The sequence below is a fragment of the Ranitomeya variabilis genome, chromosome 3 (genome assembly GCF_051348905.1).
Source record: "Ranitomeya variabilis isolate aRanVar5 chromosome 3, aRanVar5.hap1, whole genome shotgun sequence".
NCBI classification, from domain to species: domain Eukaryota; kingdom Metazoa; phylum Chordata; class Amphibia; order Anura; family Dendrobatidae; genus Ranitomeya; species Ranitomeya variabilis.
The window spans coordinates 723649471-723674609 of NC_135234.1; the positions used below are offsets into that span (position 1 = coordinate 723649471).

The window sequence follows — 25139 nt, forward strand, 5'->3', positions numbered from 1 at the left end:
GACGAGTATAGGTAGGTCGATAGATAGTCTACATTAAGGCCAAGACTTCCTATATTGCAATCTGTACATTTACCAGCAGGGGGCGCAGTCCTAATAGTTGATATCATGGTAATGACAAGCAGGTGCCATAAATCCAGAGCACTGGAAGGAAACGCCCCAGATTTATGGTGCTTCTTGTTCCTTTTGCTAGATGAGATTTCTGCAGACATAGGCCACCTTTGCATCACTGTCTTATGAGAAAATTCTGGCGTTGTCTTGTATGAACATTGTGAGACCCGATTACTCCTCTAAGAGAAAGTACATTTTGTGTCAAACTAATATTTTTTTTAACTTCCTTTATTTTAGACTCTCACCATGCAGTCTTCTACTAACGGCCAGCATGTCAGTGACATTCAGTTGAAATGCAATTACTGTAAAAATGTGTTTTCCTCTAAACCAGTAACACTGGAGTGGGAGGTAAGTAACTCGTCACATGTAAATCGCTTAGTGAGAAGGGGTTTCTTGTGTAGTAGAGGGACTTTGTTCTTAGATATATAAAGTTAGTTCTCGTTATTTTCATTGGCTTACTTAGTTCTGCTGAATGCAGCGGACATAACATTGGTGTATACCATGGGAGAGAAGCAGGACAAAGGCACAGCTGTATGACCTTGGGTTAATGAAACTGCATACACACCAGGGATTACGGGTGCCACTTCCAAAGAAAGAGAATCTGTATGTCCATAGAAAAGAACACGGATTGGCACATACCGTCCCGTGCAACAAAATCCTTTATTGTGGCATCATCATACCAACAGCATCATGATGACCTGTTGAAGCGCAATGCAAGCGTGAAACGATCGTCGTCTTTATTTGCTCCACTGTTTTATCTGCCTGCTGTTGGTATGATGATGCCACAATAAAGGATTTTGTTGCACGGGACGGTATGTGCCAATCCGCTTTCTTTTCTATGGACATAACATTGGTGCAACCTGTGCAGGCACACGAGGCCACGACTGCCTCCGAGGCAGCAAGCGGCTGTGATCAGACACACAAACGGGTGCATTGTAATAAATGATTGCAAAGGACCCATCTGTGATTCTTGCACAAGGGCCCTGTCATCATACAGTCAACCAAGAGCGGACACAGGCAGATTTATTGATAGGATTAATACATTTCTATGTATAGCTTTAAAGGGATTGTTCGGTCTGTTGCTGAAAGTCTGACTTCAGACTCCTGAATCTTCAGTGTGTGCACCACACGCTGTCTGGATTCTTCGGTGTCTTCAGCAAGATCTGGCGGAGTAGAGTTTGGCGTTAATTGGTAGATGATTGTATTTTGTCTACATGTTACCGTGTTGTCAATTTATATTTTTTATAGAAAAAAGTTCACCAGTTCTGCAGTTCAATCTGCTGTGAAGACTATAAAAAGCTGCACTGCATCGTTACCTTCTGTGAATACTGTCAGGAAGAGAAAACCTTACATGACACCATGAAATTCTCCGGCGTCAAGAGGCCGTTCTGCAGCGAAGGTTTGTTTCTGCTATAAATGTGTAATGAGAAAGAGAGAAAATCAGATTCTGTACCTGTGTGTTTTTTTTGTAAAATGATTGGTATTTTAAAAGCATTTGTGTGTATTAAGATGTCGCTCCTTTTCAGGTTGTAAGCTGCTATACAAACAGGATTTTGCAAAGCGGCTGGGACTGAAATGTGTCACCTGCAACTACTGCTTTCAGATGTGCAGAAGAGGAGCAACAAAGGAGTTTGACGGCAAGATAAGAGATTTCTGCACTGAGGATTGCAGTAAAAAGTTTCACGATTGGTATTACAAGGTAACAGGAGCTGAGGGGGTGTACTAATGAGCTCGGAACCTAATGGTTGAAGCTTATCTAATGTTTTAAAAGTAACTGCAAATATATTTAACAATTTTTTTTCCCCTGGATTTCCAGAGATGAATGAAATGATCTGTTTCTATATTTCAGGCAGCGAGATGTGACTGCTGTAGAACTCAAGGGACGCTCAAGGAGAAAGTCCAGTGGCGAGGAACCATAAAAAACTTCTGTGACCAGCACTGCTTACTGCGCTTCTACAGTCAGCAGAATGAGCCCAATATGACCACTCAGAAGGGCCCGGAAAACATGTATTTTGGTAGGTTGCTTCTTTAGATACATGTTGGTTTAGGTCTGCACATAGTTGTGATATTGGCGATTATTACTATATTTAAGCAGGTCAGGTAGATAAGCTATCTTGTAGATGACAGATTTCTCTTAATGCATTGCTACAAATTGTCTCATTAGTGATTTGGTCAGCTCCAAATATTGCTGAAAATTGCAATGGAATGAATACCGTAAAGGCTGAGTTGACCTAATCTAAAATCGATCCCGTACATGACAGTGGTGTGCTCTCACCGGAGGACCTTCATTCATTTCCTATCACATCTCATGTACACCTTGCCCAGTCTTAGGCTAGGTTCACATTGCATTAGTGGGTGGTCGCTAACGGACAGCGTTGCACGGCGAAAATGGCGCAATTAACGCCGTGCAACGGGTCCGTTAGCGCACCCATTGACAGCAATGTAAATTTCGCCTGCAGCGCATCGCTAGCGCGTGCCTTTTTCGACTCGCGCTAGCGATGTGCCGTTCTTCTGTGGCGCGCCTCAGACGCTGCTTGCAGCGTCCGCGGCGCGCCCGAGGTCCGTTCCCCGCTCTCGCAGATCGGGGATCTGCGAGAGCGGGGACGTTAGCGCGACCCCTAAACGCGGCCCCTTCAAATACATTGCGTTAGCGCAATCCGCTAGCGCTAAACGGATTGCCCTAACGCAATGTGAACCTAGCCTTAGAAGAAAAGTCTGCTGTCACTTTGTGACTGCAGAAAGCCGAATCATGACCATGAATTATGCACACTCGGCTGCAGGTGAGCGGTCACATTACAGCATGTATGTGATTTGCATATTTATAGTCAAATGTCAACCAGACTCTATTCTCTAATGAGTGAAGCTTGGTGAGACCAGTCTACATGTGCATGTGACCAATAGCATATATGCTGCAATGTGAACCATGACTGAGTTAGATGAAGGTACAGAGCGATAATATATAGTCTTCAAATCTCTCTGAAATGAAAAAAAATAAAAATATATATATATATATATATATATATATATATGTGTGTGTATATATATATATATATATATATATATATATATATATATATATATATATATATATATATATATATATATTGTATGTATGAGGTTTAGATATATCTCATTTTCTGGAATTATTTATGACTATTGTATGTTTCTTTATAGATCAAGGTTCTCAAGCTTCACGACCAAGACCTACGGTATATGCCACTTTTTTGTGTGTAGAGATTGTATGAGGCACTTGGTGCACATATTACATTTACATATTATAATATAATCAAAACTATTTATCTCTTTCAGGGTCCAAATTCTTCCTGCTCACCAGCAGCACCTAAAGACATGAAGAACAAGGCTGTGCTGTGCAAGCCGTTGTCCATGACGAAGGCCACCTACTGTAAACCTCATATGCAGGCCAAGTCTTGCCAGACAGGTATTGTAATTTACATAATAAAGATGGTAGAAGACACACACTGATCCCTTTAAAGCCAAGTAGACAGTGTTTCACCTTGTTATATGATTTCACTAACCGCGGTTAGTGATGCTACCTAGCTAGTGTCAGCCATGCTCTTGGCTACTGTGTGTGCAGACCATAATGACGCGTGTAGCAGTGTGTCGCCATTTTCTGCCTTTAGTATTTAGTACCTAAGTGTGCCTAAGATGCACATTGCTCCCTGCCGTGCTTGCTGCACCTCAGTGACGTTTCTGCCTCGTTGTTTAGATCTTCCCAGTACTTAGTACTTTTATTTGAAGGCTTTGAACTTGTGTAGTGTGAAGAGCATACTAAAAGTTTTTCCTTTTGCTTTTTTTTTTTTTTTTTTTTTTTAGAAAAAGAATTGGATGCAAATACAAAGTATGTTCCAGTGCCTATTCCTGTCCCTGTATATATCCCGGTGCCTATGAATCTCTACAGTCAAAAAGTACCAGCCCCTGCTCCATTACCTTTACCAGTAAGTGAAAGGACTCAGAATAGTTCACAAATGACAATCATAAATATGTATATTTTTATGATGGAATTTATGAATGGGGATGAAGCTTATCACACTTACATATCAAAAAGTCTTAAATTAATTTATTAACAAAAATATATATATTTTTTATTAAAGGTCCCAGTCCCGGTTCTGGTGCCGGCTGATTTGGACAAAATAAAGGAACTACATGAAGAACTTTGCAGTAAAGACGTAGCATTAAAGATGGAAGATGATTTAAAGTCTGAAGACATTAAAGGGGAAGAAACAGATGATTCCATATTACTGATAGAAGATGTTTCCGAGGACAAGAAGATAAAGGATGAACACCGACTGGACTGTAAAGTATTAAAGCAAGAAGACACAATCTGGCACAATCTAATTAAAGATGAAGAAAAACCGGAGACAAATTCATTGAAAGAAGAAGTAAAAGAAGAAGACTTAATAGAAGACGAAGTAGAGGAAATTGCAGAAGATGAAATAAAAGAAGTAGAAGAAATAACAGAAGACGAAATAAAAGAAATAGATGAAATAAAAGAAGTAGAAGAAATAGAAGATGAAATAAAAGAAGTAGATGAAATAGAAGACGAAATAAAAGAAGTAGAAGAAATAGAAGATGAAATAAAAGAAGTAGATGAAATAGAAGAAGACGAAATAAAAGAAGTAGAAGAAATAGAAGATGAAATAAAAGAAGTAGATGAAATAGAAGAAGACGAAATAAAAGAAGTAGAAGAAATAGAAGATGAAATAAAAGAAGTAGATGAAATAGAAGAAGACGAAATAAAAGAAGTAGAAGAAATAGAAGATGAAATAAAAGAAGTTGAAGAAGTAGAAGAAGACGACGTAAAAGAAGTAGAAATAGAAGATGATGAAGAAATAGTAGTAAAGGAAGATGCGAAAGAGGAGAATAATAAAGTGGATTTTCTGTTGATTGACAGCCCTTTGCCGTCTATTGAATCTGATGTGCTGGAAACAACAATTGCCGAAGATAAGCTAGAATGTGGCACAGGTATGATGTGGGCCATTTTTTGCATAAATAGTGAATTTTTCTGTAGTATATATTTTATTTATTTCTATATTTTTTATTATTAGATGAAGATAGTCTCAATACAAATGTTTCTACAAACTTCACCGCAGAGAGTCCAGCAGGCCTGTCAGATTTGCCATATGAGCCAGAACTTGATCTTGAAATAGACTTCCCAAGGGGTAAGGTGCAATTTGATCTTTATATACTACAGGTCGTAATGATTTCGGTGTGCTCAGTCCTAATATCTATGTCTGTTGAGCAGATTGAAATGTTTTGTGTTTTCATAGTTCTGTAATGACACAAAGCTACGTGGTTATTTAGTGCTCTTTACGGACGATGGTCTTAAGTTACAAGCTGACTTGGACAAACCTGAGTGTTTGGGCATCCACCTGGTAGATAAGATTTGTGGATAAATCTAACGTTATCCACCTGGGCACTAATGTGCAGACACCAAACTGTACTGGACTGAGAAGGCTAAACTAATGCTCTAAAGTGGTGTTATTACTTCTCTGTCCCATGAGTCCATGCATCTTTTAATACAATATTCTGCTGGTCACCGCAGCTAATTGACATTGCATGCTGTCACTAAGTCCTTGATTTACAAGTACACCCAGATCCTTCTCGACAAGTGATCCTCCTAGTTTTACTTCATTTAGAGCATAACATTGGAAAAAAATTCTGCCAAGTAAGATTGCTTCCAAAAATAGAAGTGTTAATAGTTTATTATTATCAAATAACAAAATGCAGAACTAATGAACAAAAGAGAGATCTAAATAAAATCAATATTTGGAGTGATCACTCTTTTCTTTCCTTGAAAATAACATCAAAGCAACAATCTTCTAGGTACACTGGTGCTCAGAACTCAGCAGTTAGGTTGTTCCAAACATCTTGGAGAACGAGCCACAGATCATCTGCTGCTGTCACTTGTGCAAATCCTTCTGTCTCTTCATGTAATCCCAGACAGACATGATGTTGATATGTATGTTTGGGGTTGTTGTCCTTCTGCAGAATAAATTTTGAGTTAATCAAATGCTTTGCTGATGGCATTACGTGATGGATAATTATCTGCCCTGTGTTTCTCAGCATTGAGGGCACCGTTAATGCTGACCAAATCCTCACTAAATTTACTGAAATTCAGGCTGGGCGATAAATTGAATTTGATTAATTTGCCACTTCAGTGATGCGCACGCTATTGACAATATCAGCAGCACGGTGGCTCAGTGGTTAGCACTGCAGCCTTGCAGCACTGTAGTCCTGGGTTCTAATACCAACATCTGCAAGGAGTTTGTATGTTCTCCCCGTGTTTGCGTGGGTTTCCTCCGGGTTCTCCGGTTTCCTCCCACACTCCAAAGACCATACTGATAGGGCTCACAATCTACATTCCCTATCGAGGACAGAGATGATAATGTGTGCAAACTGTAAAGCGCTACGGAATATGTTTGCGCTATATAAAGATTATTATTATTTATATCCGGGCAGAAGCAAGGCCGCAGCAGTGCTGTCATCAAGGTGTACAGAATCACAGTAAGCTTAAAATGAAAATGTTACCCTTACAGTACAGAACTGACATCCACCTATTTGTATGAAGTGAACAGGTCCTGCCCTGTTGGTGTCCGCCCATTGGAGCCCTGTGCACAGGTGCAGAGTGGACACAACATGATGAAAGATTGTCTGCGGAACCTGGAAAGGTCGCTTTTAATCTTAAGATGTTTTCACGTATGCATTGATACTTTTATTTTTCCTTTTCATCCACTTTGCATTGTGTTAATTAATAAAAAAAAAACTATTAACACACAGTTTTGGAAGCAGTCTTACTTGAACCAAACAAATCAATTTGTGAAAGGGGTAAATTAATGTAGGCTAACATGAAAAACAAACCCAATAATACGTAGATATGAAATATAACTTTTAATGTTTACTTTAAAAAAGGGACAAACAACATTTACAAACACCACAATAAAAAGTGAACACTACTACGGATAAACCCTGAAGTGAATGCCTGCCTGCGGAGGTTGGCACCCTATACGAGAATGGCGCCCCCGCTCAACGATGGCTGACCCTGCTGCCCTATTATGCCCTACTGACAAGTAATAGTTTATACACTTTCATAACATTTGAGGACAGTACTTCATAGTGAAGGTCTGAAAGAAAAACAGTGCAGGCATATATCAGGTCAGTGAAAGAAGTGAATCGCCATGCCTGATTCACAAAGATGCAATAAAAAAAATCTGAGATAAGCATACCCCTCTGATCTGTACCTACGCTGAACCCTGCCTATACAGCAGAGGTTGGCACCCTATAGGCAGTGTATATTGTGCCAGCCTCCACAGGCAGGCATTCAGTTAAGGGTTTATCCATCGGGTGAACGTAGTGTGCACTCTTTAGTGTGTTGTTTTATGTTGTTAGTTCCTTTTTAGAGTAAACCTTAAAAGTTATATTTTCTATCTACGTATTATTGGGTTGTTGTTGTTTTTTTCATGTAAGCAATCTTACTTGGCATCATTTTTTTTTCCATACCAGCCTAAAACATTTGAATAGCATTGCATGGATCTGGGTGTCATTGTAGATCATAGACTAAGAACAAGAAGCATCTAAGCAGCAGCTTATAAAGCTAGTAGGATATTGTCTTGTATGAAAAGAGGCATGAACTCGCAGGACAGGGACGTGATACCTCCACTTCAGGACCGTTAGTGCAACCTCATCAGGAATATGCCGTTCAGTTCTAGGCATAAGTTCATAGAAAGAGCTCCTTGGAGTAAAAAAAACACTAAAAAAAAAAAAAGTACAAAGAACCACAAAGCTGATAAGGGGAATGAAACATCTAAGGGAGGACATGATTAACTTGTACAAGTACACAAACAAAAGGTATGGTCAGGCTTTATTATATAAAACCAAGGTCACTTCCTCATCTGGGGGAGTTAAGGGAGTATCTCCATCTCCAATATCATATCCCAATATGTAGCTGTTGTAATAATATTATTAGGAAATTCCAACAATTAGAAATGAAGTATAGTTCTACTGATTTATTATGTCACTTATCCCATGTTCAGGGCATTGCACTAGCTTAGGTATCCATGGTTACGACCACTCATAATGACCGTTGTTAGTGGTCATAACCATGGATACCTAATCTAGTGCAATGCTCTGTAGATGAGTAAAGCAACTTGGCAAATTAGAAGAACTATGCTAGGTTTATAACTGGAGATATTTGCTATTATTTCTACTCCTACTAAATATTGGGATAGGATCTTGGAGATAGGAATGCCAGTTTAAATCTCCAGAGGAGACAGGTCTTCTTCACTATGGGAACTCTTAATCTGTGGAGTAGTCTACCTCAGGAGCTGTTCGCAGTTGGATTAGTCAATGGCTTAGAATAAGGAACAGATGCTTATCTAGAAGAAAATAGTATATTTATATACATGTGTTCTTGTTCTAAAGGTTGATCCTGCCGATTGACACTTGGGGTCAGGAAGCAAAACTCTTATAGGACAGATGCAACTGTACCCTCCACAACCTTTGTTCTGTCCCATCCGTCCCTCAGTCTGACTTCATAGATATGACTTTTTTGCAGGCATATGTCTTTTATAATTTAAAAAAAAATTTGGAGATCATGTACAAGTTAATTATTTGTTTATTTTTTTTTTAAGCTGCTGAGGAATTTGACACAGAAAGCGAGTTTCTTTTGCCTCCTGTATTTGAAGAGGAATATGAAGATCAGCTCAAGCCTAAACCATTGAAAAAGGTAATAAAAAATCAAAATGAGGTGGTGACCTAAAAATTAGATGTTTGTTTTCTCTAAAAAAAAAAAAAATAAAGTTTGGATAAAAACAAAAGATCAATAAATTCCTTAAGTTTTTTTTTTTCATATTGCAAACTATAAAAATATATAAGTTAAACAATCTTGCAATTTTCCGCATGGGTTATTAGGCTTAATTCTAGGCTTATACGTCTTGTTTAAGTACAGCCGCATGGACTTAAGATGTTATAGACTGACCCAAATCCTAGTCAGTTGTGTTGAATTGGTATCAAGCTTATTTGATTAAGGCAAATGTTATTTTGAAGGAATGGGGGAGAAGGTGAGCTGTGATAACCACCTATTATGAATTTTGGGTCCTGTGATGTCTACAGTAAACTTGCAACCTGTCCTTGTAATCCTGTGATGATATTGAGACTTCTACTGGACCGTGGCTCAGTGATCAGTGTGAAAATTGCAAGATTTCAGATATGTTTATTTTTCCATTAAAAGCAAAAACAAATTTTTTTTTTTAAAGAAATTTTCTATGAAAACCTGATGAGACCGCTAAATTTTTTCAGGTGCCACATTGGCTTTAATTTTCCATATATTAGACACAATTTCCTCTGTTTTACCAACTCGCTTATTTTGTTAAGAACAAGCAAACCTTTTTACATGGGTATTATTTTCTGATCTAGCGCTTTAGTTTTTTTGTTTATTTGAAATAATGCAAAATGACACTTTTCATTGTAGGGAGCAAAGAGGAAAGCGGTTTCTGACCAGTCATGTAGTGAAAACTCAGAGTCTTTGTTTCCACTGAAGTATTCCTATGCCATCAATGCTTGGAAGCAATGGGTAAAAGCACGGATAGCTGCAGATGAGCTCACAGAATGTAAGTACGCCCTCGTCCTCTCATAATATGTTAATATCCACATCACTGCTACCGGACCCCCGATGTCCTGCAGGTCTACAGCTCTGGGCATTTATAACCATAGGACTGTATGATTATACAAATAGATGAAAAGAGCCACAGTGGAGCGATATACTGTACTTTAGCTGTCTGGTGACTATCGTTATATGGTCTTTTAAGCTCCACCAACATTCCTCCAGCTCCCTATTTTCTATTATGGTCGAAAGTATAGCGCTTTAGTCAGGAAGGGATCCCTGCGATCCCTAAACTCCCTCTATTGTTTAGTAAGCTTGGCGTAAACAAATATGATGCTGCGTGAGACCCGGCTGGTCAAAAGAGGAGCCGTGGATTCTGGCTGTATATGAAGTAGTTTGCAGGGCTTTGTAGTACTGCCATGCCAGCTGGAGAGTTTATTTGCCCATCTGTAACAATTTTATTAGCAGAAACACTGTGGCTTTCAATTTCAATCTTTAATTTTTTTTATTTCTCATTCCTTGTCTTTGTTTCTTCCCTTTTTAGATAAATCCGTGAGGTTAAAAGAAGACCTTCGATTGCACCCTCCAAGTGCACTCAGTTATTGGCTTTCATGTTTTATTAAAGAAGTGCGAAGACCAAATGGAGATAGCTATGCACCAGACAGCATTTATTATCTGTGTCTTGGCATCCAGGAGGTCAGTAGTTTAACCATGAGACCTATTTGTACACAAGGTTTTTGTCTGAATGTTGACTCTGTGGCAGATGTTTACATTATCTTTAGTTCATGTTTTAAGCAGGTCCATACCCTTTAAAAAATGAAAAAAGTTGGCTGATCAATTACTCCTCGAGACCTCATACATGTAGCTAAGCTCTGTCAAAAGTGTCTGTCTCTCGCTAAAGAGAAAAACATAAGCCACTGCCAGTTGCCGCTGACAGAACAAAAGGATGAGGTTGAAATTGCACGTGTCGGATGTGGTGTTCTTACTAGTGTTGAGCATTCCGATACTGCAAGTATCGGGTATCGGCCGATACTTGCTGTATCGGAATTCCGATACCGAGATCCGATATTTTTGTGATATCGGGTATCGGTATCGAAACAACATTAATGTAAAAATGTGTAAAAGAGAGAATTAAAATAAAAAATATTGCTATACTCACCTCTCCGACGCAGCCTGCACCTTACCGAGGGAAGCGGCAGCGTTCTTTGTTTAAAATTCGCGCTTTTCTTTCCTTTACGTGAGTCCCGGCTTGTGATTGGTTGCGTGCCGCCCATGTGACCGGCACGCAACCAATCACAGCAAGCCGTGACGTAATTTCAGGTCCTTCAGGATTTTAAAATTACGTTCCGGCGTTGTGATTGGTTGCGTCGCAGTCACATGGGAGACGCAACCAATCACAGCAAGCCGTGACGTAATTTCAGGTCCTTAAGGATTTTAAAATTACGTCCCGGCTTTGTGATTGGTTGCGTCGCAGTCACATGGGAGACGCAACCAATCACAAGCCGTGACGTCACGGGAGGCTGGACACGCGCGCATTTTAAAATGGGCGCGTGTCCAGCCTCCCGTGACGTCCCGGCTTGTGATTGGTTGCGCCGCGATCAACCAATCACAAGCCGGGAGGCTGGACACGCGCCCATTTTAAAATTTTAAAATGCGCGCGTGTCCAGCCTCCCGGCTTGTGATTGGTTGACCGCGGCGCAACCAATCACAAGCCGGGACGTCACGGGAGGCTGGACACGCGCCCATTTTAAAAAGCGCGCGTGTCCAGCCTCCCGTGACGTCACGGCTTGTGATTGGTTAATGGCGGCCATGTTGCCGGGACGCGGACCAATCACAGCAAGCCGTGACGTAATTTCGTCACGGCTTGCTGTGATTGGTCCGCGTCCCGGCAACATGGCGCCGTGACCAATCATAAGCCGGGACGTCACTGGAGGCTGGACACGCGCGCTTTTTAAAATGGGCGCGTGTCCAGCCTCCCGTGACGTCCCGGCTTGTGATTGGTTAATGGCGGCCATGTTGCCGGGACGCGGACCAATCACAGCAAGCCGTGACGTAATTTCGTCACGGCTTGCTGTGATTGGTCCGCGTCCCGGCAACATGGCCGCCCTGACCAATCACAAGCCGGGACTTCACGTAACCAAGTAAAAGCGCGAATTTTAAACAAACAACGCTGCCGGTTCCCTCGCTGAGGTCCAGGCTGCGTCGGAGGGTGAGTATAGCGATATTTTTTATTTTAATTCTTTCTTTTACACATTTATATGGATCCCAGGGCCTGAAGGAGAGTTTCCTCTCCTTCAGACCCTGGGAACCATCAGGAATACCGTCCGATACTTGAGTCCCATTGACTTGTATTGGTATCGGTATCGGATTGGATCCGATACTTTGCCGGTATCGGCCGATACTTTCCGATACCGATACTTTCAAGTATCGGACGGTATCGCTCAACACTAGTTCTTACCTTTGACCTCTGACATTAGGAAGAGTTGAGACCCCATCGTTAACACTAAATAGTTGCTAGTCCCACTGAAATCTGTGAATTTGGACATCTGTGATCTAGTTTGTATGCATGCGCAGAAAAAGATCAGACGATCAGCAGACAAATTCCAGCTCTTCTTTCTCCCTCGCCCGGTGGATGCTAAAATCTCAGGTGATTCAGGTCCTAGAAGCAAAGTCTGAGTGCCTATAAACTGTCTGAGTCTGTCATCCAGCTGAAAAGGACATCAGCCAAGCAGTGATCTAGAATTGCTTAAGCCCCTGTATAATTAGTCAATACTTCTGTTTTTATGTTTTTGTTTTCTCTATCACTTCATTTTTGGGACACTGGAGCCATGGGTGTCTGCATTCTTCCTCCTTCTTCCAAGTGCAATAACTTTATATTTCTGTCGCATAGCTGTATGAGAACTTGAGTTTTGCAGGATATCTAAATGGGGTGAAAAATAAAATATTAAAAATCCACAGTTCTGTTACTGTTTTTCGGATTTTCTTAATTGTGCGGTTGCTATGATTAAGGTCAATGCGAATACAGCGATGCCAAACTTATAAGTTTATTTTTCTTATGTTAATACATACATTTTAGTGGTTAAAAAAATTCAAATCTTTGTTTAACCCCTTCATAATGTGTTGTACATGTACGGCGCATATCGGGTCTCCTCATTTGATGTGGGCTTCAGCGATGAGTCCGCATCTTTCTCGGCACATGTCAGCTACCCTTGTGATTGTCATAACCGGATCACTATGAGTGCCGCCCAGCGGTCGGTGCTCATAGCAGGTAAGTATTTTAGCTTCACAAAGCAGGGCTGTAGCCCAGCTATGTGTAGCACAGGCGACCAGATGATTGCAGACTATTAAAGCTAGCAAAAAAAAAAGTTTTTAAAGATATTAAAAAATAAGTTTAAATCACCACCAATTAAAAATAATTTTAAAAAATGCACATTTGGTATCGCCACGATCAGAATCGCCCGATCTATCAATATATAGAAAGAATGCAATTGGTTAACTGCGTAACAAGAAAAAAGTAAAAACGCCAGAATTACGCTTTTTTTTTTGTTGCCGAAACATTGCATTAAAATGTAATAACAGGCAATCAAAGATCATCTTTTCTACACCAAAATAGTTTTGATAAAAACGTAAGCTCAGTGCTCAAAAAATAAGCCCTCACCCAGCCCCAGATCCCAAAAATGGGGCACTTTATTTATAATTTTGTTCTATGTACGTCAGTACTACTGTATTGCAGTATACAGTGAAATTGACGATCTATGAAGCCCAGCCTCAGGCAACAAGTTGCTATGGTGGGGACAAGATGGCACAGGTTTCTGTTATGGAAACCCCCCATTCCCCTGCTATCATAATGTGGGTGAGGCAGTGGAAGCAGAGCACAAGGCAACACAACCCAGCTATTAAACTGCTGCTGAGTGATTAACAGCAGTATGTAAATCGTTAAACACAATCAATCAAATCTGGTCGCAGCTGTCACTGATACATGCCGGCTGTAAAACACAGCCAAAACCTTCCAGGTATGGTGCGTGTTCTGTTCCTGAGCCCGCTCCATACAAATACTGTGTTTGTATAACGTATGCTTCCATTACATGATTGCCAAGGGGTTAATAAAGCTGTTGATCGCTACTCATGATGCTCTTCCTTCCCATGTGTCCTTTCCAGCTGAATGCCAGGGCTAGTATAAAGCATTGACGTATTTGGGCTGCTCTGCACACCCACGTGCTCGTATGGAAAATAGTATAGACAATTTCAGCAATTTAACAAGATTCAGCATAATCTGTAAAGCTCCTGTTAATCTCTGGTGAGTGGAATAGGGATGTAATAGAATTTTTTTTTTTTCTTAGTTCTTGTCTGTTAGCCAGAAGACTGAAAATATATTTCATGATCAAGATTACAAGACGTTTGGGCAGGGGCTCAATGATATTCTTAGAAGTTGGCAACCAAGTATTTTACCAGATGGTAAGTGATTCAGCGACCTAACTATGCCAGGCAGTATCGGGGTTGTGATACGTATTCTCATGTATTTCTACTTTTTCATAGGTTCCATATTCTCTCGCGTTGAGGAACTTTACTTGTGGCAAGCAAATCAGCTGGGAACCCAATCTGCCATGTCCCTGCTTTTTACCTTATTCTACTTTAATACTAAATATTTTAATTTGAGGACAGTTGATCAGCATTTAAGACTTTCTTTTGGTAGCGTCTTAAAACAGTGGAAAGGAAATCCCCTTACACAAGAGAAAAAGGCTTGTCTTCAGTACCAGGAATCTTCATTGTTTGAGAGCGACAGTGAAGGTAAGCGTGTAGGTTTGATGACTCGCATTTATGAAATGTCCTGCTGTCAACCACCCATTTTCCATTTCGTTTAATAGCCATGTAATGCTACAAATCACCTCATTCGCGCAGCAGTATTATGCTCACATGCTCTATGTTAAAGACCCTAGAACCTTCCCCTTTCAACTGAATAGGACTAAGGTCACCATGCATCCCTATAATGAAGTCCAACTCTGCAGAAATGGATTAGGTTCGGGCGTAATGTGGTCTTTAATTTCACATATTAGATATGCATGAAAGAGGTCTTAGGCGGAAAACACATGTAGTTTTCAATGTATGTTCATGAGCCAAAGAAAAGAATGGTTCTAAACAGATGAAGTATAAGCTTGCTTTTTCGACACTCCTACTCACCCTTCCAAGCTCCTTTTTGATTCCCCACCCCAACATCCTTCAAGGCTCCTTTTCCGACCACCTCCTATTCCCTCCCAGGCTTCTTTTCGACGCCTTATAGCCTTCCAGGCTTCTTTTTCGACCCTTCCTCCATCTAGGCTCCATTTTTTTTTGCTTCAGGACAATAGGCAGGGTCCAACTTTGTTCATTGTGGGTATGTACTTGTGTTGTTTCCTGAAACTAGTCAATGAACAAAAATAAGCCTGTGTCCAGTATGAAAATTGCAAGATTTCAATTTTTTGTACAGATATGGGGGGAAAAAAATGGTGGGAAAAAAAAAAAATGAAACCTAAACCTGACTTAAACAATAGGTTATTTTCTGATGATGGCGTCACTTTAAATTGTTGATTTTCCCAGTAACTAACTAGCATATTAGCCCCAGTTACAGCGCAAAGGTCACATTACTAACTGCACTTCAGAGCTGATATGTGTTTGCTAAGTGATATCTGGGTCTCCTTCTCCATCCCAGAAATCACATCCTAGGAGGGGAGAAGGAAGCCATGTTCGTGCTTACTATACTGGCTACACAGCGCTCTTTCAGTGCTTTGCATACAGTTTTAAGGAAGGCAGAAGTGGTAATGAACCATACGAGTCCCGCAATCTTATATTGTTCCCACGTCTGCACAGTCTCCATACAGCTCCTGACTCTGCAAAAAGCATTCTTAAATTACATACTGGTCCACTTACTTTGCAACGACTTTTTCACATTCATTGTTGTACATTTTTCATGGGGTTTTATTGTGTTTTTCAGCTGCGGTTTTGTCTCTTTGGTATGTTTTGTTTTATTTCTGTTTTTTTTATTTCTGATTTTGACAACTTTTAAGTTGTGCGAACTGCGTGTGTTTAGTCCGGTTCCGCTACAAAAATGCTCTAAAAGCTCACATGCTTTTTTTTTTTTTTGTCTGCATATTTTCCTCATCTCATTCAAGTTTGAGGACAATAAGTCATATTTACCTCAAGAAATCGACAATTGTTAAAATCCCCTGAACTTTGCATCCAAGAATTGACACTTGATAAAATGTCGTGCATCTTTCTAAGAGCATGATATAGTAGAAACAAACACAAAAACTGTAAACCACGAGAAGATGAGCGCAAAAACTGTCCACTTTTGACAAGGCGACAATTCGTACATCTTTGACCCCTTAATGGCAGCCAATATGTCTTTTAACTGACCTGAGATATAAGAGAATATCCTCCCCATACAGGTGACAATCCAGCAGCTGTCGGCTGGACACTATAGCTGACAACTTGCTGCATCAGCCATGATCAGTGTTTGCACCGTCCAAATCTGTTTAACCCCTTAGATGCTGCTTTCAATAGTGACTACATCATTATAAATGGTTAACAGACTGTGGGAGTTTCCTCCTAATCCCAATTGGTGCCCTCAGATCATGATTTTGTGGTCCTGATGTTTGCGATTGGCAATTCATGACCAAATTCTGGCCTAACAGTCTGCCGGCTGTTGTAACCTGTTCAGAAGTTAGAGGCATTTAGGTGGTAAAAATGCACATTGTCATTTCTGTCATGTCTCTTTGCATTAATTCCTGAAAAGCAACTGAAGGGTTAATAAACTACCTGACAGCAGTTTTCAATATGTCAGGGGGTGCTGTTTTTAAAATGGTATCACTTTTGGGGGTTTCCCAATATATGGGACCCCTAAAGTCACTTCAAACATGGCTAAGTCCCTAAAAAAATAAATTTTGAAAATTTTATTGAAAAAATGAAAAATTACTGCTACATTTTTAAACCTCCTAAAATGCTAACAAAATAAAAGAACATTTTACAAATGGTGCTGATGTAAAGCGGACATGAGGGAAATGTTATTTATTAATGTTTTACTGTGATATGACTCTCTGGATTAAAGGGATAATCATTCAAAGTTTGAAAATTGCTAATTTTTTAACATTTTTCTCAAGTTCCTGATATTTTTTATAAATAAACACAAAACATATTGACCTAAATTTACCATTATCATAAAGTATAATGTGTCACGAAAAAAAATATAAAAATCACTGGGATTTGTTGAAGCGTTCCAGAGTTATTACCACATAGTGACACTGGTCAGATTTAAAAAATTTGGCTCCGTCACTAAGGGGTTAATGTCCTCTTTTTGTGCCTATTATTCATCATGTTGTACTTCTCTTATAGATAAAGTTGTGCCTGGGAAAAGAAAACATGAGGACGATGAGACCTTTTTGGAACAGATTGAAAACACAGCGGACCCATCGCGTTGCCCTGTGAAAATTTTTGAATACTATCTATCTAAAAGGTAAAGCAGGAATACTCTTCTCTGCAGCTGGACCTTAGGCCAATTTCCATGGTCAGTATTTGGTCAGTATTTTACATCCATATTTGGAAGCCAAAACCAGGAGTGGCTGATAAATACAGAAGTGGTGACGTGTTTCTATTATACTTTTCTTCTGATTGCTCCATTCCTGATTTAGGCTTATAAAATACTGATGTAAAATACTGACCAAATACTGAACTTGTGAATGTGGCCTTAAAAGATGTGCTTTGCATGATGTGGTTGGTGGCACTCCTTAGCCACATGTTCCAATGTTATGTTGCTTTGGATATTGTCATTCGTTTCACATTAGTCAGTTTTATGTATTTTGTTTTTTCTCTTTCCACCTTTAACTATTTAAAGATCTTTCTTTCTGCCTCATTCCAGCCCAGAAAGTCTCAGCAATAGAATGGATGTGTTTTATTTGACTCCTGAAAGCCCCTCTTCTGGTTCCTCTCTATGGTTCACGTCAAATCCCCTGGATCGCAACACTTTGGAAAACATGCTAATACGGGTTTTACTAGTAAAGGATATTTATGACAAAAACAGTTATGAACTGGATGAAGACACAGACTAAATCTTGCAAGATGCAGAATGGAAGTCACGTTAGACACAGTCGAGCTGCTAGCTTGAATAGTGGAACGAAGAGTAAAAAGAAAAAAACAAAAACATTTCACGTTTACTCCACATGTATTTTATGAGTTTTGTAGCGTTGTACCCAGCCTGGGGATTACAGTGTAAATATTTGTGTGACATTTTGCCATTTTTTTCCCCTTGTAGTGAATTCTAGGAAACCTAAAACACAACACATACAGCTCATATTTTTTTGTTATTATTTATTTGATTTAGGGATGTTTGTAACTTTTTACATGAAATCTGGATGAGAATGTGCCATGTGTATTTGCTTTATCTCCATATTGCACAATTCTGCTGTTTTTTTGAAAACTTTCTGGAAAGAGAAGGTTTTACCCAAGTTCTTAAGTTTGCTAATATCCATAAGAATTCCCAAGATTTAGATCATGCCTTCTCAGATTTTAAAATTCAACTGTAAAGTAATAGGAACTGTTTTTATTTTGAGTTTGGAGAGAATAAGAGATATCCTATTGGCTTATGTAGAAAAGAAAACATTTTGTCTGCACCAAAAATTAGACCATTTTGAAAATTGTCAATATTTGTGTACTGTAAAATGAACCTTTTTGGTTACGGTAATTTTGGTTCATTTTTTTTCCTATTTCTTTTTTTTACTATTTTAGTCCCTTCCAATTAAAATATTTCCTTTTTTTTTTTTTTTTTTCTTTTCATGACTCTTATATTGCCACATAAATAAAATTACTGTCTAGATTTGAGTAGCTGAAAAAGTAAAATTACTCTCTGGGGACAAATTTATTTTGTGTTATTTTTGATTTTTTTTCTTTCATTATTAAAAGATTAAAGTGACCTTCTGGAAATACCTACTTAAAACTAAAATTATTGATGCATCATTGAAATGTTGTCAGTTACTAGTGTTGTGGTGAAAAGAGGGATATTTGGTACTCATCCAACCGGTGATAGTAGATTTAGAAGCTGGGATCTCCTTACGACGAGCTTCAGAGATGACAAAAAGGGAATCTGATTGATGAAAGGAAGCAGTCCGTGAAAGATAGACTCGAATAGCTCTCACCAAATCCAGCTTGTGGAGGGACTTCTTCAGGGCATGAACCGGAGAGGGACATAGAGAAGGGAGGATAATGTCTTCATTGATGTGAAAAGAAGAGACCACCTTGGGAAGAAAGGAAGGAACGGGTCTGAGGACGACCTTGTCCTGATGCAAAATCAGGAACGGAGACCGACAAGATAAAGCCGCTACCTCAGAAACCCTCATGATAGTCGTAATGGCAATAAGGAAGGCCACCTTCGATGACAGGAAAGAAATATCTTTAATGGGCTCAAAGGCTGTGCGTTGGAGGGCGCCGAGAATGAGATTTAAATCTCATGGTTCTATCTGGAAGATGGTAAGGTGGTGCCAGGTGGGCGACACCCTGAAGAAAGGTCTTCATTTGGGAACGGGAAACCAGATCCCTCTGGTAGAGGATAGGCAAAGCGGAAACTTGACCTTAAGAGTACTGAGAGATAGACCAGAGTCGAGACCCACTTGAAGGAAACCAAGGATGGGAAAAGGACATTGGAAACAAACTGTTCTCCTCGCAACACCGAAAGAAGGCCTTCCAATATCTGTGGTAAATGAGCGAGGATGCTGGTTTTCTCGCTCTAATCATGGTCTGAATGACCTGGAGAGAAAAAACAGCCTCCTTCAGGACTGTGGCCTCAACGGCCATGCCGTTAAACTCAAGAGACTGAGAACTCTGGTGGAAGAGAAGGCCTTGAGAGAGAAGATCTGGACGGTCTAGAAGCTTCCAGGGGGCTTCCGAAAGCATGATTACCAGCTCCGCATACCAAGGACGTCTTGGCCAGTCTAGAGCTATCAGGATTACAGGAATCCCTTCTGTCTTTATCTTTTTCACGACCCTCGGAATCAAGGGGAGAGGCAGAAAAAGATAAGGCAGCTGAAACTGGGATCACTAGGGCATCGCAGCCAATGGCCAGAGGATCCCGGGATCTGGCCACGAACAGAAAAACCTTGTGGTTCTTCTGAGATGCCATGAGGTCGACATTCGGAGTGCCCCATCTCTGACATATTTGGTTGAAGACGGTGGGATTGAGGGACCACCCGCCTGATGCGAGGCCCTGACGACTCAGAGAATCGGAGGCCCAATTTTCCACCTCTGGAATGTGAATAGCTAATATGGCAGGGACGTGACGTTCCCCCCCCCCCCCCCCCCCCCATCGCAGAATCCTTGTCACCTCTGTCATAACCTGTTTGCTGCGAGTCCCGCCTTGGTGGTTTATGTAAGCCACGGCTGTGGCGTTGTCCGATTGAATGCGGACCGGCTTGACTGCGAAGAGGGACTGCCAGCAGAGTAGGGCAAGAAAGATTGCCCTGATCTCCATAAGATTGATGGGGAGAAGGGCTTCCTGAGCTTTCCAGCGACCCTGCGCTGTGTGATGAAGGAAGACCCGCTCCCCAAACAAGGAGACTGGCGTCGGTGGTTATGACCTGCGACCGGAGAGGGAGAAAGGACCTCCCGTGCAGAACTGAGGCAGATAGCATCCACCAAGTCAGAGATTGCCTCACCTTGAGGCAGAAGTAGTGGCCGGTCCAGGGAGTCAGTTCTCTTGTCCCAAGCGGACAAGAGGGCCAGCTGTAGAGAAACTGGGCAAAAGGCACGGCTTCCATGGAGGCAATCATCTCCCCCAGAACCCTCATACAGGACCGTAGGGGGACAGGAGCTGGTCGCTTTAGAGAGTGGATTCCCTGACAGAGAAGTAAACTTCAAGTTTGGAAAGAAGACACGGGCCAGGGCTGTGTCGAACTTCATACCCAGAAACACCAGTCACGGAGCTGGGACCAGGGAGGACTTCTCTCTGTTGACTATCCAGCCGAGACGGAACAGTGTCCAGAGTGATCTGAAGACTCTGGTCGCAGTCTCGGCGAGACAGCCCCTTGATCAGAAGATCGTCCAGGTAAGGGATTATGAGAATATAGAAGAATTGTACACTGGCGCTCCACGCTAGGGTTTAAAAAAAAAAAAAATAAATAAAGCTGCTGGTGATTAAAACAGGTTCTGTGTGTAACCTGTTAGTGGGAAAAGCTGCTTAATAATAATTAAGGATAATCACCACGCTAATTATAACAGAACTAACATGGATTGAACTAATATAAGTGGTATATATGGATTTTTTGGTGTTGTACTCACTTCATTGGTATTTGTGTTGTGCGTTGCTAGGAATCCGTGCAGGGAGTCTGTGGTAAACGTGATACCTTTTGAATATTGCTCCTTTGGACCACAAAGATTCCCACTAATTAAATAAATTTAAATTCACATTAGTTATGTTGTGGAACAGTGATTACAACCCGCTTCAATAATAACAATTTGGTATACTCACTATGAGTTTTGTGGTTATTTATGTTATATAAATGACCTGTTGGTGTTCCAATATGCAGGTGATTTGTTGTGCCAACCAGGATCGATCAGCTGTTAAAGAGCATAGTGTGTCTTGCAAATCTACTTGCAGGAAGATATTTGCCTAATATAATGGATTAACAACGATGTTGTTTTGTTAGGATAAGCAAATAGATGTAAACTGTTAATGCTCTCAGGCTGATAGTACTCACTCTTTTAATTGTTGGTGATACAGAACAGGATCCTCATCCTCTATATGTTTGTGCAGATCCTCAGGCTTTTACTGTGTAGCTTCGGCTGCAGACAGATGGCCGCAGGGTTACGGAGCGCCGGATATCTCGCGTGCCCCGGCCAGAGACAGCGCTGAGGTTCGGGGCAAAAAAAGAGGGGCGGAGCCTAGGTGACGTCACCGAACTAGAGGGGACGGGTACGCGGGAGGAACAGCTACCAACGCGTTTCAAGGGACGCTATCCCTCTTCACCCTGTTTGCTGAACACAAACATGAATGTCAAGATAAGCATCCTGAATGTCTACAGAACAAAGAAATTCTCCTGGTTCCATGCAGGCGATCACTGAGTGGTGGATCCGAACGTGGCGGTTCAACTGTTTGAGGTCCAAGATCGGACGAAGCGATCTATCTTTCTTCGGGACTACAAAAAAGATTGGAGTAGAACCCTGAAAACCGTTTGGTCCAGGTAACGGGAACAATTACTCCTGAGTGTAGAGAGGAGGAAACAGCCTGAAGAACCCTTGGGGTTTGAGATGGGAGCTTTGGCGGGGGAAAGAAAAGTCGATCTTGTAACTGGACATAACAATCTCTTTGGAGGAGTGGCTCTTTGACCTTCAGTGAGGTGCAGTTTTGAAGGATGGTCTTTCCCCTGGGGCGGAAGAACCGTCCTGCTGGGAGGTGGTTCCTGAAGAGAAGGGTCAAAAGGAACGAAAAGGCAAAGGCATTCTCCTATTGAAAGGACTTTTAGGCCTGGACTGAGAAAGAGAGGTACTTTTTCCACCCCTGGTAGCGTCCGAAATTATCTGGTCCAGTCTGGATCTAAAGAGCCTAGAACCCTGAAAGGCCAGGTTAGTGAGACTTTTTAGAGGTTGGGTCTGCATTCCACACCTTCAACCATAGGATGCGACGTATAGCAATGATGTTGCTGTTTGCTCTGGCAGAACAACCGGGCATCCAAAGAGGTAGCTAGAAGATATTTGCTGGCGTGAGCAATCTGATCAGCCTACTCAGCCATCTCGTCTGGAGGAGCTGCGGCTAAGATGCCCTGTTGCAGCATTTTGGCCCAGGCCAAGATGGACTTAGCCACCCAGGTGGAAGCGAAGCTGGGGCAGAGGGAGGCACCAAATGCCGATTTAGCCAAAGACTCAATCTGCCTGTCTATGGTGTCCTTGAGTGACGCACCATCCGGTAGAGACAGAATTGTTTTGGAGGAGAGGTGAGAAACTGGCGGGTCCACCTTAGGATGTTTGCTGACAAGATCTGGGCTAAAGGGATAAAGGATGTCTATCTGCTTCCTTCCAGGGAAGCGCTTTTCGGGATGTTCCCAATGTTTAGCTAAAGTCGCTTCAAACTCTTTGTGATCGGGAAGGATGTTTTACCCGCTTGAAGGAAACGGAGTGCTCCTGAGCTAGAGCCTCGTCCTTTTTGAGTTTGAATTTGGGTAATTGCCAAAATAAGGCTATCTACCATGTCCTGCATCTTTGAGGCCTGCTTTGAATCAGATTCGGACTGGCAACCGACATAAGACCCAAAGGCCACCTCTGATGAGGAGGCATGGGGAGAGGGGGCATTCTGGATAATGCAGAGGGGCCCGGTGAACTGGATGAAGAGCTAGAAAGAGCCCGCTTCCTAGACCTTTTACCTGATCTGTGAAGGTTGTGGTCCAGTGCATGCGAATTACCCTGAGAGGCGTTCGGAGCACTGGTCGCAGCAGATGTGGAAGACGTTCCAGGACTTGGACCAGAGACTGGGATACCTTAGTCAGGCCAGAGACCAACTGAGACATGGCAACCGCCCACTCTGGGGGGAGGGGTGTGCTCATCCTGGTCATTAGGGTGCTCCTGTGGGGCAGACATGGTGGAAGGATTGCAGGATGGGCAGAAAGGGGATGGCTGACCTGAAGACCATTTTATCTTGCAGCGGGAGCAGGCATAGTGAATTACAGTGGGCTTAGAGGGGACGAGAAGCCCCTGCAGAGTTGGGTATAGGTCGAGCCTGAGAGATACTGCTGAGGGAAGGGACAGGCAGACCCTACCAGATGCCAGCGATGGACCAGCAGTAGTGATGAGCGAGTATACTCGATGCTCGGGTTTTCCCGAGCACACTCGGGTGGTCTCCGAGTATTAGTGTTCGGAGATTTAGTTTTCATCACCGCAGCTGAATGATTTACAGCTACTAGCCAGCCTGAGTACATGTGGGGTTGCCTAGTTGCTAGGGAATCCCCACATGTGCTCAAGCTAGCTAATAGCTGTAAATCATTCAGCTGCGGTGATGAAAACTAAATCTGCGAGCACTTACAAATACTCGGAGACCACCCAAGCGTGCTCAGGAAAACCCGAGCAGCGAGTATATTCGCTCATCACTAGTAGGCAGATGACTGATGGATAGCTGTGTCCTCCTTGCCGGATGAGATGTAGTAGAGCCGAGTCTGCCAGATCGGGAGCTCTAGGATAGCCACAGAAAGCAGGAACAGCAGCACGCTGCGGACCGGTAGGTGTGACTAATGTTCCACCCGGTGAAAATGAAAGGAGAGCTCCGATTGGCTGACACGCCTGGGGCGTGGCCAGCCCTGAGGATCTGCCGGCTAAACTGAAGGTGTCCCTCCTATTGAATGATGAGCTGGGAATGCGTGGCCCAGCCAGAGCTGTGATGGGGAGGGGTGGCCTGGTCAAAGCACAGACTCTCTGACCCAGAGAATACTTCCATAATCCAGGAAAGAGTGCGAAATACGAGCACTTGGCAGGGAGTGGGCGCGTGCATAGAAAAGAGCGCCAGAAAAACACGCCAAAGGGAAAATGGCCGCATCCTGTTTAACTCCCAAGGGTGGTTTGCACGTTAATGACCGGGCCAATTTTTACAATTCTGATCACTGTCCATTTATGAGGTAATAACTCTGGAACCCTTGCATGGATCCTAGTGATTCTGACATTGTTTTCTCGTGACATATTGTACTTCATGTTAGTGGTAAAATTTCCTCAATATTACTTGCGTTTGTTGAAAAAAACGGAAATTTGGTGAACATTTTGAAAATTTCACAATTTTCCAACTTTGAATTTTCATGCCCTTAAATCACAGAGATATGTCACACAAAATACTTAACAAGTAACATTTCCCACATGTCTACTTTACATCAGCACAATTTTGGAACCAAAATTTTTTTTTGTTAGGGAGTTATAAGGGTTAAAAGTTCACCAGCGATTTCTCATTTTTACAACACCATTTTGTTTTAGGGACCACATCACATTTGAAGTCACTTTGGGGGGTCTATATGATAGAAAATACCCAAAAGTGACATCATTCTAAAAACTACACCCCTCAAGGTGCTCAAAAACACATTCGAGAAGTTTATTAACCTTTCAAGTGCTCCACAGGAATTTTTGGAATGTTTAAAAAAAAAAAAATGAACATTTACATTTTTTCACAAAAAATTTATTTCAGATCCAATTTTTTTTTTATTTCACCAAGGGTAACAGGAGAAATTGGATTCCAAAAGTTGTTGTACAATTTGTCCTGAGAACACTGATACCCCGTATGTGGGGGTAAACCACTGAAGGGAAAGCGCGCCGTTTGACTTTTCAGTGCAAAATTGGCTGAAATTGAGATGTCGCGTTTGGAGAGCCCCTGATGAGCCTAAACAGTGGAAACCCCCCACAAGTGACACCATTTTGGAAAGTAGACCAC

The 25139-nt window shown here is 41.6% G+C and overlaps 1 protein-coding gene across 1 annotated transcript in view; it reads left to right on the forward strand.

Annotated features, from left to right (window-relative positions):
- Positions 1–18685, forward strand: part of ZMYM2 (zinc finger MYM-type containing 2) — a 118108-nt gene extending 99423 nt beyond the window's left edge. Inside the window, exons 8-23 of the mRNA XM_077298362.1 lie at positions 346–456; positions 1357–1507; positions 1635–1807; positions 1958–2123; positions 3283–3317; positions 3418–3547; positions 3943–4064; positions 4221–5091; positions 5175–5288; positions 8757–8851; positions 9596–9734; positions 10272–10423; positions 14068–14182; positions 14264–14515; positions 17093–17213; positions 17616–18685. Of these exons, the coding sequence (XP_077154477.1) occupies positions 346–456; positions 1357–1507; positions 1635–1807; positions 1958–2123; positions 3283–3317; positions 3418–3547; positions 3943–4064; positions 4221–5091; positions 5175–5288; positions 8757–8851; positions 9596–9734; positions 10272–10423; positions 14068–14182; positions 14264–14515; positions 17093–17213; positions 17616–17805 (2937 nt within the window). The 3' untranslated portion in view covers positions 17806–18685. The remainder of the gene's footprint in view (positions 1–345; positions 457–1356; positions 1508–1634; positions 1808–1957; positions 2124–3282; positions 3318–3417; positions 3548–3942; positions 4065–4220; positions 5092–5174; positions 5289–8756; positions 8852–9595; positions 9735–10271; positions 10424–14067; positions 14183–14263; positions 14516–17092; positions 17214–17615) is intronic.
- The last annotated feature ends 6454 nt before the right edge of the window (positions 18686–25139 follow it).